The sequence below is a fragment of the Amblyraja radiata genome, chromosome 30 (assembly GCF_010909765.2).
Source record: "Amblyraja radiata isolate CabotCenter1 chromosome 30, sAmbRad1.1.pri, whole genome shotgun sequence".
Lineage (NCBI taxonomy): Eukaryota > Metazoa > Chordata > Chondrichthyes > Rajiformes > Rajidae > Amblyraja > Amblyraja radiata.
In genome coordinates this window covers 27532879-27549836 of record NC_045985.1, presented here as the reverse complement: position 1 = coordinate 27549836, position 16958 = coordinate 27532879, and the positions used below count along the sequence as shown (strand labels likewise).

Sequence of the window (16958 nt, the reverse complement as noted above, 5' to 3'; positions counted from 1 at the left end):
CCAATCTCACCTTATGGCTAACACCCTTGAATTCAGGCATGAAAACTCTTGAATTCTGGTAAAATGTAGTTACCACGACAGCAAAAGATGCTGGAGTAACTCAGTGTGCCAGGCAGCATCTCTGGAGGACATGGATCGCTGATGTTTGTATGGGGCCCCTTCTTCAGACTAATTGTGGCGGGGGGAGGAGGGGGAGGAGCGAGGGGGAAAGCTGGAAGAGGGAGGCCAAGTAAAAACCTGCTGAATGATTGGCGGATACAAGGGAGCGGGGCTTTTAATAGTTACATTGTTTGTGCTGGACATGATGAACTGATCTCATCTGCCTCCACATGATCTATATCCCTACATTCCCTGCTCTTCCATGTACCTATCTAAACACTACTATCAAATCTGCCTCCACCACCTCTTCTGGCAAAGCATTCCAATCCTCCCTCACTCTCCATTCAAAACAATTGCCTCACATCCCCCCTTTTCTATCAAATCGCCCGTCGACCTCCGACGCTCCAGAGAAAACAATCCAAGTCCGTCCAACCTCTCCCTGTAGTTAAAACCGTCCAATCCAGCCAACATTCTTGCAACCTTCTCTGCACCCTCTCCAAAACTTCCACATCTTTCCTGTGACAGGGCAACCAGAACGGCATGCAATAGTAGGGTTATCAAGAACCCGAAGATATCAGTTTAAAATGAAGGATCGGGGAGGGCTGGGTATTTAATAGGAATTTCAGGGGCAACATTTTTCACACAGAGGTGATAAGCACATGACGATAACAACATTAAAAAGACAATAGACAATAGACAATAGACAATAGATGCAGGAGTAGGCCATTCGGCTCTTCGAGCCAACACCGCCATTCAATGTGATCATGGCTGATCATCCACAATCAGTACCCCGTTCCTACCTTCTCCCCATATCCTCTGACTCGGCTATTTTTAAGAGCCATATCTAGCTCTCTCTTGAAAGCACCCAGAGAACTTGCTTCCACCGCCGTCTGAGTCAGAGAATCCTGCACTCATCACTCTCTATGAGAAAAAGTGTTTCCTCGTCTCCGTTCTAAATTATTCTTAAACTGTGGCCCCTGGTTCTGGACTCCCCAACATCGGGGACATGTTTCCCGCTTCTTGCATGTGCAAACCCTTAACAATCTTATATGTTTCAATGAGTGGCCCTCTCATCCTTCTAAACTGCAGAGTGTACAAGCCCAGCTGCTCCATTCTCTCAGCATATGACAGTCCCGCCATCTCGGGAATTAGCCTTGTAAACCGACGCTGCACTCCTTCAATAGCAAGAATGTCCTTCCTCAAATTAGGGGACCAAAACTGTACACAATACTCCAGGTGTCGTCTCACTAGGGCTCTGTACAACTGCAGAAGGACTTATTTGCTCCTATATTCGATTCCTCTTGTTATAAAGGCCAACAGGCCATTCGCTTTCTTCACTGCCTGCTGTACCTGCACGCTTACTTTCATAGACTGATGAAGAAGGACCCCCCAGATCCCGTTGTACTTCCCCCTTTCCTAACTTGACGCCATTTAGATAGTAATCAGCCTTCCTGTTTTTGCTACCAAAGTGGATAACCTCACATTTATCCGCATTAAACTTCATCTGCCACGCATCTGCCCACTCCCCCAACCTGTCTAAGTCACCCTGTATTCTCATAGCATCCTCCTCACAGTTCACACTGCCACCCAGCTTTGTGTCATATGCACATTTACTAATGCTACTTTGAATCCCTTCATTCAAATCATTGATGTATATTGTAAATAGCTGCGGTCCCAGCACCGAGCCTTGCGGTACCCTACTAGTCACTGCCTGCCATTCTGAAAGGGACCCATTAATCCCTACTCTTTGTTTCCTGTCTGCCAACCACTTCTCTATCCATGTCAGAAATGTTTTTGTGGATATGGGCTAAACGTGGGCAGGTGAGTCTAAAGTAGGGGCACCGTGGTCGGCATGTGCAAGCTGTGCCGAATGGCCTGTTTCAGTGATGTATGACTATGGCTAAATAGTTTTTATTATATGGTGTTGACAAAGAGGGAGGCTCGGGATGTGGATCAGTTAGTGCGCTGGGGAAGCAACAGCGAATGCGGTTTAACCCCGATCATAGTCATACAGCTTGGAAACAAGCCCGTTGGCTCATCTTTCCCACACCGTCCAACATGTCCCAGCTATATTAGTCCCACCCCCCCGCGTTTGGTCCATATTCCTCCAATCCTGTCCTGTCCATGTACCTGTCTAACTGTTTCTTAAACGTTGAAATAATCCCTGCCTCAACGACCTCCTCCGGCAGCTTGTTCCATAAACCCACCCCCCATTGTATGGAAACGTTACCCCTCAGATTCCTGTTAAATCATTTCACCTTCCCTTAAACCTGTCCTCTGATCATCGGTTCATCTACTCTGACCAGTGGTTGTAGTAGTAGGGGGTGAGGGCAAGGAGCGAACATGCACAGTGAAGAATGGGGCACAGGGAGTACCGGGGAAGTACCCTAGGATCCCTGAAAGTAGACTGGGCTGTGAGTATCGATGTGGCCTTCATCAGCTGGCACTGTGTAAGAGCAGAGAGCGTTTGGTACAAGGATATAAAATGAATAGGTGCCATTTCAGGTCAAGCCCCATCCTCAGACTCAGAGTAAGGGGAGAAGGCAACTAGAGATGTAGATGGCACATAGAACAATGAAAAAACAACGATACTCAATGAAGCGTGGAGCCCACAATGGTCAATTGCTGGTTGTTGGTTATGTGATAATGAGTTATAGTGACTGTGAATCTCAATAGACAACCATTGATTTCTCTAGCTTTAAGTAACCCTTGCTTCCCCTCTCCTTCCGCCCCCCCCCAATGTAGTTATATATTACTTTCCCCGTCGTCCTAATGAGTTTCACTGTCTGTATAACTTGTTATCACTTTTCCCACAGCCAACTATGGGCCATTGTGGGCCCCTCCATACATTGATCGCCGTTGCTCTTAGAATTTTCCTTTTCCCTTGACTTTAAGTCTGAGGGAGGGTCTCGACTCGAAACGTCAGCTACAGTGCCCTCCATAATGCTTGAGACAAAGACCCATCATTTATTTATTTGCCTGTACTCCACAATTTGAGATTTGTAATAGAAAAAATCACATGTGTTCATTGTCAGATTTTAAGAAGGCCCACAGCCAGCGTGGAGAAGAAGCTCGACTCCCGCCGGGCCAACCGACAGCCCAGGACCGACGACAACAAAGGAACAATAAACACAACTATTTCAGTTTGAAAGCAATATTTACTTACCTGGAATAATCAAAGCTGGATAAAACGGAAGAATTGAAGGTGTATGTACACAGCTCCACTGGTTTCCAGCAATGTTTATACATAGTGACCTTTGACCTGGGCATGCGCAGTCGGAATACGGTTCTCGCTTATTCGGAGGGAGAGGTAGCATCTCTGGAGAACACGACTCTGGAGAAGAAGTTTCGGGTCGGGATGGAATGGTACGGCTGTGAGGAAAGTCTGGCTCTGTTTTTGTTGGATGGAGGAGGCCCATCGGGTTGTGATGAAGCCACGTCTCCACAACACTTATTGTGTCCCCACCTGCGGACGTTTTCAGATGACTCTGCAATTGTGGGCTGCATCAGTGAGGAGAGGGAAGCTGAATACAGAGGTGTAGTCAACGACTTTGTCGATCGGTGTCTGTCTCCATCAATGGTGTGGATGCGGAGTGTATCAGGGAGTACACATACCTTACAGTGCACCTGGACAGTAAATTGGACTGGTTCAGATACTCTGAGGTCCTGTACAAGATGGGACAGAGCCGCCTGTACAATTTGGGAATGCTCCGCTCCTTCACAATCTGCAGTAAGATGCTGCTGAAGTTCTACCAATTGGGGATAGCCAGTGCCATCTTCTTTGCTGCAGTGCCAAGAACCAAGTGTGCTGGGGTAGTAGGGCGAAGGCTGCGGAAGCCAATAGAATTAACAAATTCATCAGGAAGGGTGACTCCATCCTGGGGGCGGAGTTGCATTCATTGGAGGTGGTCCAAGAGAGGAGGATACTCCTTAAACGGCGGAGCATCCTGGACAACACAGCTTAAAGCCGAGCAGACTTCGCCCATGCAAAACCACGGGTCTTGATGATGTCAGCTCTAGCGTACGCAAGGCGTGTGTCAGCTAGTTGTGCGGAGTATTCCAGCATATCTTCAACCTGATCCTGATCCTGGAGAGGTTTTCTACATGGTTCCTGTGCCAAAGAGGACTCGCCCCCGCTCCCCCAGTGACTACAGACCGGTGGCGCTGACTTCACTCACCATGAAGTCCCTGGAGAGGCTGGTGCTCACTCTCCCCCGGTTACACCCCTGGTTAAACCCTACATAGACCCCCTGGAGTTCGCTTAACAAACAAAGATGTGGATTGAGGACGCCATCATGCACCTGATCCACAGAAACGACCCCTTCGGCCCAACTCAGCCGTGCTGACCAACGTGATTCCCTGGACTATACAGTAGCGACTGAGGTAGACAGGGTGGTTAAGATGAGTCGCAGAATCACACAGAAAAGAAACAGGCCATTGAGCCCAACTCATCCATTCCGACCAAGATTAGATTAGATTAGACCTCCTCTGAACTTGTCCCGTTTGCCTCCATTTAGTCCATATCCCTCTGACCTTTCCAAGTGCATTTCAAATATACCTGTCTCACCTACCTCCTCTGGCAGCCGAGGGCATTCATGCTATCTGTTCCCCGTGTGTTTCATGCACCTCAACAGAAGCACATTTGGCACCCGCTGTCAACAATGACCCAAAAATCTTCGCCTGGGTCCCAACTATTCCTCCCCTGCCTTCCCGCGGTCTCCCGAAACTCGCTTAGTCAGTCCAGATTTATCCACCTTTCGGACCACCAACCCCTTTCGACCCCTTTGTTAACACTGACAAGTGTCAGGATATCACTCCTCTCCTCCCTGAACTCCCATAGTTGCAGCAGCCCCTCTGTGGTAAATAGTGCAGTGATAGACATGAGCAGAGATGGATAGATTCTTGATTACAACTTGTGTCCGGGTTATGGGGAGAAGGCAGCAGAATGGGGTTAGGAAGGGGAGATAGATCAGCCATGATTGAATGTCGCAGTGAACGATGGTCCGAATGGCCTAATTCTATTCCTATCACTTTTATGAATTAATGAAATCTAGACGACAATACACGTAACCACTCGATCACCACCCCCCACCCCCTCGCGTAAACAAGTTCACGATCACACTGATCATTCAGGGGCCTGCACCTCCTCTAGTTCCCCTTTTGCTCCAAATATACGTATCACACTCTTAGATCAGCTACATAGCCCTAGGAGCACACCCTGCTAGGACCCTTCCCCAACATTCACTCCCCTCAACAACCACCTCTCCCTCCCCTGCTCCCCACCCTCTCCGTACACCCTCCGTGCCAGAGACGGGCGTGCTGCCAACGCTGTCTCCTGAACACTTTGATAAAACTACTCCTCCTTTCGATCTTGGACCCGCGCCAGTCTATAAACCTCACTCCCACCACCGCCCTACCTCTTCTCCAGCCTCCCCACCCTCCTCACCGTTTACATCAGGGAGATACCCCCCACCCCCCCGAATGCCCTCCCCCTCCCCAGGAGACCAGTGACCCCTCCCCCTCCTCCCCGCTGTGTCCCAACACCCTGCATGAGGAAGCTGCAGTCTTTGTCAATGCTATACCTGTCACACCCACACCACCACTTTCCCAGCAGGGATGTGAAGCAACCTCTCAGCCACTGACAGGGCAGGGACACAACTAACCCCCACCCAGGGGGCGGGCTGCGTGAGACGGGAGCTATAACATATCCTGGGACGGTCCGGGGACAGGCAGACACCGTTGAGGGAGACTATGGAGAGCGGCCAGACGCTGACCAGTGTGGGGTCCGATGTACACCTCTGTCCAGGGAATGTGGGGTCACACACTGATCCCTGTCCAGGGAGTGTGGGCCGGACAGAGACCAGGACCAATGGCCACAGGTGAGAGGTTTTGGAAGCACGGGGGGGGGGGGGGGGGGGGGCGCCGCGCTCTGGGAGGGGCTGTGAGGGAGCGCCGCACTGTGGGAGGGGCAGTGAGTAGGGTGCGAAGCTTGGTGGGAGCTGCGAGGGAGCACCCAGCAGCCGGAGTGGCGTTTAGGAGTGATCGCCGCGCTGTGGGAGGGGCGGTGAGGAGGGAGCGCCGCGTTGCGGGAGGAGCGTTTAGGAGGGATCGCCGTGCTGTGGGAGGGGCGGTGAGGAGGGAGCGCCGCGCTGTGGAAGGGGTGGTCAGGAGGGATCGCCGTGTTGTGGGAGGGGCGGTGAGGAGGGAGCGGCGCGCTGTGGGAGGAGGGTGTGGGAGCGCCGCGCTGTGGGTGGGGTGGGACGCCTCTGACAGACCCTCACTTCCTCGGGGACAGCCTGTGAACCCCCTAACGCGATGTGTTTGTCCGCAGCCGCCCAGATGCCGTCAACCGCACTCCCCCATCAGTGCGGCTGAAGAACTGGGAGAGCGGGAGTTTGCTGTATGACATCCTGCACAGACAGGCCCCGCCGGTAAGTTAGGGGGGTGGGGGGGGGGGGGGGGGGGGGAGGTGGAGGGGGGAGGGGGAGGGGGAGGGGGAGGGGGAGGGGGAGGGGGAGGGGGAGGGGGAGGGGGAGCGGGAGGGGGAGGGGGAGGGGGAGGGGAGGGGGAGGGGGAGGGAAGGGGAAGGGGGAAGGGGGAGGGGGAGGGGGAGGGGGGGGGGGGGGGGGGGAGGGGGGAGGGAGAGGGGGGGGAGCGAGAGGGAGAGGGAGGAGGAGGGGGGGGGGAGGGGGAGGGGGAGGGGGGGGGGAGGGGGAGGGGGAGGAGGAGGAGGAGGAGGAGGGGGAGGGGGAGGGGGAGGGGGAGGGGGAGGGGGAGGGGGAGGGGGGGGGGGAGGAGGAGGGGGAGGGCTAGGAGAGACGGGGAGTGGGGAGTGGGGAGAGGGTGGAGCAGAAAGGGGGAGGAGGCGAGTACGGGATGGGGGCGAGGAGGAGGGGCGGGCATGAGGGGGAGGGGGATGAGAGGTGGAAGAGGATGCGAGGGGTGGGCAAGGGGGGGGTGCGGGAAGGGATGGGGAAGGAATGGGAGGGGGGACAGGTGGAGGGGGCGAGAGTGGGAGTCGGCGAGAGGGGGAGGGGCCGTGAGGGTGATAGTTGGAGGGGGCGTGAGGGGGAGGGGACGAGATGGTCGAGAGGGGGCTGGTGAGCGCGAGGGGAGGGGGGAGGGGCGAGAGGGAGGACCACAGGGGGAGTGGGCGAGAGGGGAGGGGTGCGAGAGGGAGAGAGGGGAGAGGGGCGGAGGTGAGGGGTGAAAGGGGTGGGACAGAGAGGGGGAGGGGGAAAGAGGGGGAGAGGGGATTTGGTGATGTAGTCATGTCATAGGGAATTGGTGTAGAATTCGGCAAGTCGACCTATTATGACTACTCCATCGTTCAAACATGGCTGATCTATCTCTGCCTTAAAAATACCCAATGCTGGTCTCCACAGCCTTTGTTGCAAAGAATTCCACGGACTCACCAACCTCCGACTAAAGCAATGTCTCCTCATCTCCAGCCTTGGAGGGGTAAGAGAGGGGGTGGGGGGAGAGAGCTCTAGGGGCTAGTGGAGTCAAGCGATATGAGGAGAAGGCAGGAACGGGTTATTGATACGGGACGATCAGCCATGATCACAATGAATGGCGGTGCTGGCTCGAAGGGCCGAATCGCCTCCTCCTGCACCTATTTTCTATATTTCTATGTTACTATGTTTCTTCCCCCCGTCAACCCATCTCCCCGTGCCGAGACCCCTGCTCATGTGTGTCACTCTGCCACCTCTCCCGCAGGAGTGTCCGTGCTCCGAGACCAGGTGCCTCGGCTCACTGGTCTTCCCCAGGCCGAATGCACCGCGGCCGTCTGTGGGGGACCAGGAGCGGCTCCGCCAGCAGGCAGCGGAATTCCTGCACAGCTATTATTCCACGACCACAAGGTGAGGAGGGTGGTGCTGTACTGGGGGTGGGGGGCCGGTACGGTAGGGAGGGAGGGGGCAGGTAACGGGTGGGGGCGTTTCGGTACTAGGGGGTGGGTAGTGAAGGGGGGAGTCCGTTTCCGTGGGAGGGGGTTGGTGTCCGGTACCGGGGAGCGGAGAGGTGGAGTCCGGTAACAATAGACAAGAGACAATAGACAATAGGTGCAGGAGTAGGCCATTTGGCCCTTCGAACCAGCACCGCCATTCAATGTGATCATGGCTGATCATTCACATTCAGTACCCCGTTCCTGCCTTCTCCCCATATCCCCTGCATCCGCTATTTTTAAGAGCCCTATCTAGCTCTCTCTTGAAAGCATCCAGAGAACCTGCCTCCACCGCCCTCTGAGGCAGATAATTCCACAGACTCACCACTCTCTGTGAGAAAAAGTGTTTCTTCGGGAGGGGAGGGTGTGTGTCCGGTACCAGGGTGTCATGTACCGGGGGAGGGATCGATTACCGGGGGCGGGGTGCGGCGATTCGCCACGGTGAGGGGGTGGGGTGGAGAGGGTAACGGGAAGTGGGGGGGGGGGGGGGGGGGGCGAGGGAGGGGGGAATGCGCTGGCTGCCGCCCCCCCCTGCGCGCAGCGCCTGGACCGGATAGACATGTCCGGTACCGGTTGGAGGGGTTTGGTACCGAAATAGGGAGGGGGGGGGGGGAGGGGGAATCGATGTAGGGGAGGGGAAGGTCCGGTACTGCGAGTGTGGTGTCCGGTACCGGGGGGGGGGGGGGGGTGTCCGTTTTAAGATATGAGGGGTGTCCAGTACCGGGGGAGGGGTTCGGTACGGGGAGAGGGTGAAGTTATGCACCGCCGGCTCTAATTGCCTCCCCCTTCCTCTCAGGGCTGGGACCGCTGCTCACGAGGAGCGCCGGGCGCAGGTGGAGGCGGAGATCGGTCGCACCGGCCGCTACCGTTTGACGGCCACTGAGCTCAGCTTCGGGGCAAAGCAGGCGTGGCGCAACGCTGCCCGCTGCGTGGGCCGCGCACACTGGAGCCGCTTACAGGTCATATATATCTGCGGCAGTGGCACCCTGTCCCACCGTCCCACTGCACCGGCACCGGCCCCGAGCGTTGCCCCAGCTCCCCAACCCCCCTCCACTGGAGCCGACTGCGGGTCTCATACCACCGAACACTCCAGCTGTCCCCGGCCCCTGTCCAGTCGCCCATCGCCCTGCATCCTTGCCCACTGGAGCCGCACTTCCAGCCCACTCACCGAGTACCCTGTCCCAACGCCCCGCCCCCCAGCCCCGTCCCAAGCTCCCCCAAACCCCCCCCCCCCCTGCGGTCTGCAGTTCAGACATCCGACCCGAACCCTGCCCCATGTCTCGCCAAACCGATCGCCCGATCGGTCTCCTCGCTCCCCTCACCGGGGACAGCACCTCCCCTGGACCGGCTTCTCCAGTCCGTCTCCCCTCCTCGCCACCGTCCGTACGATCGCCTCCCCCGGACCTATCCCGCCAACCACCCTTTCCCGATACTAGCCCCTGACTCTCCCCTGACTATCCGGCTGACTCTACCATTGTCTCTCCGCTTGGTCCCTCCCCGTATCTCTCCCCCTGACTCTCCCGCCCACTCACCCCCAGTCTCTCCCATGACCCCCACCCTCCTGTCGCTCCCCCGACCCCCTGACTCTCCGCATGTCTCTTCCTATGTCCCTCTCCCCTGACTCTCTCACTGGCTCTCCCCTGTTTCGCCACCTGACTCTCCTCTTGTCTCTCCCCTGACTCTCCCCTGACTCTCCCCCGACTCTCCCCTGAATCTCACTCTCCCTCCTATCTCCCCCTCCTGCCCACAGATCTTTGATGCGCGGGACTGTGCGTCTGTGGAAGAAATGTTTGAACACATCTGTAACCACATCAAGTACTCGACCAACAAGGGCAACATCAGGTATCCCCTCCCCCGGACACCCTCCCACAACCCCCGCCCCCAGCCCGACTCGCAAAACCTCCCCCGGCGACTCGAAAACCCCACACACAGCATGAACCCCAACTCTTCCCCCAACACCCGAACTGCCGCCATCCCAGCCAACCCGCTGGAACAAACTAGTGCCGGGGAGGGCAGTGAGGGAACTCTCCCTCTGTCAACCTGTCTACCCCTGTCGTGTGGGGGGTAGGTGGAGAAGTGATAGCAGTGAGAGGCGGGAATGTTTCCACCTATGGTAGATTGTGGCACTACAGGTCATAGCCTCAGAATTAAAGGCCGTTCTCCAAGGAAGGAGATGAGGAGGAATTTTAGAGGGTGGTGAATTTGCCACAGAATGCTGTGGAGGCAAAGTCAGTGGCGTATTTAATGCAGAGATAGATGGATTCTTGATTAGTATGGGTGTCACAAGTTAAGGGGAGAAGGCTGGAGAATGGGGTTTGGAGTTCTATCCTATCACATGATCTTATGATCTCTCATTGTGTAACCCAGCCCCGGGAGAGGGGAGTGAGCCCCCCTCCGTGTTAACCCAGCCCCAGGGGATGACGAGTGCCCCCCTCCCACACGGCCCTGACTGCCCACCCCCCACCCGTGTTACATGTCAGCGATCACGATCTTCGCGCCGCTATGCGAGGGAAGAGGGGGGGGGGGTGTGGAACCTCCTTCTCTGTGCCCCATTTCCGGGATGGGGAGGGGGGGGGGTGTTGCTGAGGGAGCTCCTTCTGTACCACAGAACCGGAGAAGGAATGGAGCGAGGGGGGGGGGGGGGGGGCGATGTGACCCCCCTCCCAAATGGCCCTGACTGCCATCCATCGCCCCTCTGCCTTACAGGTCAGCGATCACCATCTTCCCGCCGCGGTGCGAGGGGAAGGGGGATTTCCGTGTGTGGAACAGTCAGTACATTCACTACGCTGGCTTCGCCCAGCCCGATGGCAGCGTGCTGGGGGATGGGGCCACTGTGGAGATCACACAGGTACTGCACCGCGCGGGGGGGGGGGGGGCGGGGGGGGGGGTGTAGTGTGTTCACACAGGTACCGCGCCGGGGGATGGCGACGAGGGGGTTCTCGCAGATATCACGGGGGGGGGGGGGGGGGGGGGGGGGGGGCTTAATGGGGAGGGGGCGCAATCGGCCACCCAGTTAAGGGGGCATCGGCGGGAGGGAGACCGGTTGGTTGGGCGTCGGCAATATCGACTTGGTCCCAGCAGCTGGATTCTCGCCTAATCGACCTCTAAGTTAATTTTAGATAGACACAAAATGCCGGAGGAACCCTGCGGAACAGGCTGCATCTCAGGAGAAAAGTAAGAAGTGACGTTTCGGTTCTGAACCCTTCTTCAGACTGAAAGAAAGAGAAGACCAGAATTAAACAGGGCTGGCAACAGACGACCTCCAGAAGGGAGGAGTCCATAATGGCCCATTGTTGGCTAGATAAGTGGGTGGGTGACCAGGATGGGGGAGGGAGGAGAGAAGGGGGAAGGAATGCAGGAGTTAAATAAACATTGAAAAATCAACGTCGTGTTGTAAGATGCCGAAGCAAAATATGAGGAACTATAAAATTACGATTCGTTTTAGTTTAGTTTAGAGATACAGCCTGTAAACAGGCTCTTAGGCCCAACCGACCAATCTGTTCATACCACTGGCACAATCACTATGTCACCCCACTTTCTCATCCACTCACTGCACACTTGGGGCAATTTACAGAGGATAGTTAACCTGCAACCCCGCGCTGCTTTGAGATGTGGGAGGAAACTGCATTACCCGGTGGACATCCATAACTGAGAACCCATATCTGAGGAAAGGTGAGCTGGCCCCGGAGAGTACCAAGATGTATTTACAAGGATAAACACTGGAATGAGTAGGTTAACATATGATGAGCATTTGACGAAACTGGGCCTGTACTCGCTGAACTTTAGTAGAATGAGGGGAGACCTTGTTGAAACACACCGAATAGTGAAAGGCTTGGGTAGAGCAGATTTGGAGAAGATGTTTCCACTAGCGAGGCTAGAGGTCATAGACTCGGAAGTAAAGGACTTTCCTTGCGGAAACATAGAAACATAGAAACATAGAAATTAGGTGCAGGAGTAGGCCATTCGGCCCTTCGAGCCTGCACCACCATTCAATATGATCATGGCTGATCATCCAACTCAGTATCCCGTACCTGCCTTCTCTCCATACCCTCTGATACCCTTAGCCACAAGGGCCACATCTAACTCCCTCTTAAATATAGCCAATGAACTGGCCTCGACTACCCTCTGTGGCAGAGAGTTCCAGAGATTCACCACTCTCTGTGTGAAAAAAAGTTATTCTCATCTCGGTTTTAAAGGATTTCCCCCTTATCCTTAAGCTGTGACCCCTTGTCCTGGACTTCCCCAACATCGGGAGCAATCTTCCTGCATCTAGCCTGTCCAACCCCTTAAGAATTTTATAAGTTTCTATAAGATCCCCTCTCAATCTCCTAAATTCTAGAGAGTATAAACCAAGTCTATCCAGTCTTTCTTCATAAGACCGTCCTGACATCCCAGGAATCAGTCTGGTGAACCTTCTCTGCACTCCCTCTATGGCAATAATGTCCTTCCTCAGATTTGGAGACCAAAACTGTACGCAATACTCCAGGTGTGGTCTCACCAAGACCCTGTACAACTGCAGTAGAACCTCCCTGCTCCTATACTCAAATCCTTTTGCTATGAAAGCTAACATACCATTCGCTTTCTTCACTGCTGCTGCACCTGCATTCCTACTTTCAATGACTGGTGTACCATGACACCCAGGTCTCGCTGCATCTCCCCTTTTCCTAGTCGGCCGCCATTTAGATAATAGTCTGCTTTCCTGTTTTTGCCACCAAAATGGATAACCTCACATTTATCCACATTATACTGCATCTGCCAAACATTTGCCCACTCACCCAGCCTATCCAAGTCACCTTGCAGTCTCCGAGCATCCTCCTCACAGCTAACACTGCCCCCCAGCTTAGTGTCATCCGCAAACTTGGAGATATTGCCTTCAATTCCCTCATCCAGATCATTAATATATATTGTAAATAGCTGGGGTCCCAGCACTGAGCTTTGCGGTACCCCACTAGTCACTGCCTGCCATTGTGAAAAGGACCCGTTTACTCCTACTCTTTAACCATATAACCATATAACCATATAACCATATAACCGTTTACTCCTACTCTTTGCTTCCTGTTTGCCAGGCAGTTCTCTATCCACATCAATACTGAACCCCCAATGCCGTGTGCTTTAAGTTTGTATACTAATCTCTTATGTGGGATCTTGTCGAAAGCCTGCTGGAAGTCCAGATACACCACATCCACTGGTTCTCCCCTATCCACGCTACTAGTTACATCCTCGAAAAATTCTATAAGATTCGTCAGACATGATTTACCTTTTGTAAATCCATGCTGACTTTGTCCAATGATTTCACCACTTTCCAAATGTGCTGCTATCCCATCTTTAATAACTGACTCTAGCAGTTTCCCCACTACCGATGTTAGACTAACTGGTCTGTAATTTCCCGTTTTCTCTCTCCCTCCCTTCTTAAAAGGTGGGGTTACGAGTGGAAGAGATGATAATGTATTTCTTTCGTCAGAGGGAGGTGACTCTGTGGAATCCTTTGCCACAGAAAGCGGTGGATGTCTAGTCAATGGATATTTTCAAAGGATAGATAGGTCAGCCGCGATTGACAGGCGGAGTAGACTTGATGGGCCGAATGGCCTAATTCTGCTCGTGATTCTCGTAATTCTCACTTATGAACTTTTGAAATCCACGCGGTCACGGGGACAACATGCAAACTCCGCAAAGTATATTGCCCCCAGAATGGTCCGTGCTCCAACGTTAATGTCTGTGCCAGCATTGCCGTCGCCATAGTTACTGTCACCAAAGGAGTGACGATTCCAGTTCCAGAGCTCTCTCCCGCCGCTAGCATCTCACCCACCTCCTCTCCCCGGGCGGTGCCGTCTACCAGACTCTCTAAATTCATCTTGCTTGGTCACCACACATGGGGGTGGGAGTGAACTTTGCGTGGCAGTGGGGGAACTGTAGGGAGGAGCATTTGCTGCTTGGAGGGGGGGGGGGGGGGGGGGGGGGGGTGTGTGAGGAAAGTTTGGGTTCACGTTGGGGGTGGGTTGGCGTTCACATGGGGGGAGTGTGGTTCATGTTGGAGTGGAGTGTGTATTGGTTTGCTTGGAGTGGGAATCGTGGCCGTGGGAGTGGGGGGCGGTGAGGTTGGGGTTCAGGTTGGGCTGTCGTGTGTGTTGTGGGGGTGGGTGTGTATTTGGGTAAGGATGGAGTGGGGTCAGGGTTGGGTGCTGCGTGTGCGTGTTGCTGGCGTTGGCTTGCATGGGGGTGGAGGTGTGTGTTGGTGTGGGCGTGTGAATGGGATTGGGTTCATGTTGTGCAGGGTGGGGTTGAGGGTGATCGGTTTTCTTGGGGGAAGGGAGGAATGGGGGGGGGGGGTGTTGAGCTGGGGGGTGTTGAGGTGAGGTTGTGATGGGGTTCAGGTTAGTGTGACTGGGGCGTTTTTCGAGGTGAGAATGGGGGATGGGTCAGGTTCGGGTGCTGTATTTGTTGTGGTGGGTCGGGGAGAGGAGAGTGGGTGGGATTCATGATGCAGGGCGTGGAAATTGAATGGCGTGTGGAGAGAAGGGGTCCACATTAAGGTGTGGGGGGGGGGGGGGGGTCTGGGTGTGGTGGGGTGGAATGGGGTTCACATTAGTGTGGGATTGAGTGTGCTGAGAGAATGGAGCAGCAGGGCTTTAGAGTTTAGAAGGATGAGAGGAGTCTCATTGAAACATATAAGATTGTTAAGGGCTTGGACACACTAGAGGCAGGAAACATGTCCCCGATGTTGCGGGAACCAGGGGCTAGAGTTTAAGAATAAGGAGTAAGCTATTTAGAACGGAGACGAGGAAACACTTTTTCTCACAGAGAGTGGTGAGTCTGTGGAATTCTCTGCCTCAGAGGGCGGTGGAGGCAGGTTATCTGGATGCTTTCGAGAGAAAGCTAGATAGGGCTCTTAAAAAGTCAGGGGATATGGGGAGAAGGCAGGAACGGGGTACTGATTGGCGATGATCAGCCAGGATCACATTGAATGGCGGTGCTGGCTTCAAGGGCCGAATGGCCTACTCTTGCACCTATTGTCTATTGTCTATTGTCTATTGTGTATCGGGATGACCAGGTGAGTCTGTCTGTCTCTGACTGTCTCTGATGTTCATGTTGTGAGCTGTGGGGTTCATGTTGAGGGGTGGGCTTCTCTTTGGGGTGGGGGAGTGGGTGTACATCGGGTTGAGGTGCGGTATGTCTCTGTCTCTTACCCCTTCTCTCCCCCGACAGCTGTGCGAGGGGCTGGGTTGGCAGCCGAACAGGGGCCGCTTCACGGTGCTGCCCCTGGTCTTGCAGGTCCCAGGTGGTGAGCCCACCCTTTTCTCCCTCCCACCCGAGCTGGTGCTGGAGGTGGAGTTGGAACACCCGCAGTGAGTAACCCCACTTCCCCCACTTCCCCCCTCCCCCGCATACCCCATCCACCTCTACCCCCTCCTCCCCTCCCCCTCCGGCCCTCACCCCGTCTCTCCTCCCCACACTCTGCCCCCTCCCACCCCAGCATCCACAGTGAGTAACCCCTTCACGCTCGCCTACCCCCTTCACCCTCCTGCATCCCCCCGCCCTCATTCCACCCCCAGCCCCGTAGAGTCATAGAGTCATAGAGTGATACAGTGTGGAAACAGGTCATTCGGCCGAACTCGCACATACCGGCTAACAATGTACCAGCAACACTCGTCCCACTTGCCTGCTCTTGGTCCATATCCATCCAAACCTGTCCTATCCATGTGCCTGTCTAACTGTTTCTTAAACGATGGGTTAGTCCCAACGTCAACTTTCTCCTCTGGCCGCATGTTCCGTACACCTACCACCATTTGCGTGAAATAATTACCCAACGGATTCCTATTAAATCTTTTCCCCTTCATCTTGAACCTATGTCCTCTTGTCCTCGATTTCCCTACTATCGACAATAGACTCTGTGCATCTACACGGTCTATTCTTCTTATGATTTTGCACATCTCTGTAAAATCACTCCTCATCCTCCATGGAATAAAGACCCAGCCTATTCAACCTCTCCATATAGATCACACCCTCTTGTCCTGGCAACATCCTCGTAAATCTTTTCTGAACCCTATCAAGTTTGACAATATCTTTCCTAAAACACGGTGCTCAGAACTGAACACAAGAGGTGGGAGAGGTGAAGTCTGGCGTTAGAGGGGAGTGCCCCTTATCCACCTGTCTCCCCCCGCATCTCCAGGTACGAGTGGTTCGGGGAGCTGGGCCTGCGCTGGTACGGGCTGCCCGCCGTGGCCAACATGCTGCTGGAGGTGGGAGGGCTGGAGTTCCCCGCCGCCCCCTTCAACGGATGGTACACCGCCGCCGAGATCGGAGCTCGTAACCTCGGCGACACCGGCCGCTACGACCTGCTCAAGGTATACAACTCCAGAGAGAGGGGCAGAGCGATAGAGTGAGAGAAAGAAAGAAAAAAGAGAGAGAGAGAGAGCGAGAGATAGATCATATAACCATATAACAATTACAGCACGGAAACAGGCCATCTCGACCCTTCTAGTCCGTGCCGAACACATAATCTCCCCTAGTCCCATATACCTGCGCTCAGACCATAACCCTCCATTCCTTTCCCATCCATATAACTATCCAATTTATTTTTAAATGATAAAAACGAACCTGCCTCCACCACCTTCACTGGAAGCTCATTCCACACAGCTACCACTCTCTGAGTAAAGAAGTTCCCCCTCATGTTACCCCTAAACTTCAGTCCCTTAATTCTCAAGTCATGTCCCCTTGTTTGAATCTTCCCTACTCTCAGTGGGAAAAGCTTTTCCACGTCAACTCTGTCTATCCCTCTCATCATTTAAAAAACCTCTATCAAGTCCCCCCATAATCTTCTGCGCTCCAAAGAATAAAGCCCTAACTTGTTCAACCTTTCTCTGTAACTTAGTTGCTGAAACCCAGGCAACATTCTAGTAAGATCGATAGAGATAGG

At 54.4% G+C, this 16958-nt stretch overlaps 1 protein-coding gene across 1 annotated transcript in view; it reads left to right on the top strand.

Moving 5' to 3' along the window:
- Positions 1–5813: 5813 nt before the first annotated feature.
- LOC116990049 (nitric oxide synthase, endothelial-like) overlaps positions 5814–16958 on the top strand; it is a 45263-nt gene continuing 34118 nt past the window's right edge. The window contains exons 1-9 of the mRNA XM_033047574.1: positions 5814–5895; positions 5929–5978; positions 6431–6530; positions 7819–7961; positions 8841–9003; positions 9795–9886; positions 10751–10892; positions 15248–15387; positions 16212–16386. Coding sequence (XP_032903465.1) covers positions 5851–5895; positions 5929–5978; positions 6431–6530; positions 7819–7961; positions 8841–9003; positions 9795–9886; positions 10751–10892; positions 15248–15387; positions 16212–16386 — 1050 coding nt within the window. The 5' untranslated portion in view covers positions 5814–5850. The remainder of the gene's footprint in view (positions 5896–5928; positions 5979–6430; positions 6531–7818; positions 7962–8840; positions 9004–9794; positions 9887–10750; positions 10893–15247; positions 15388–16211; positions 16387–16958) is intronic.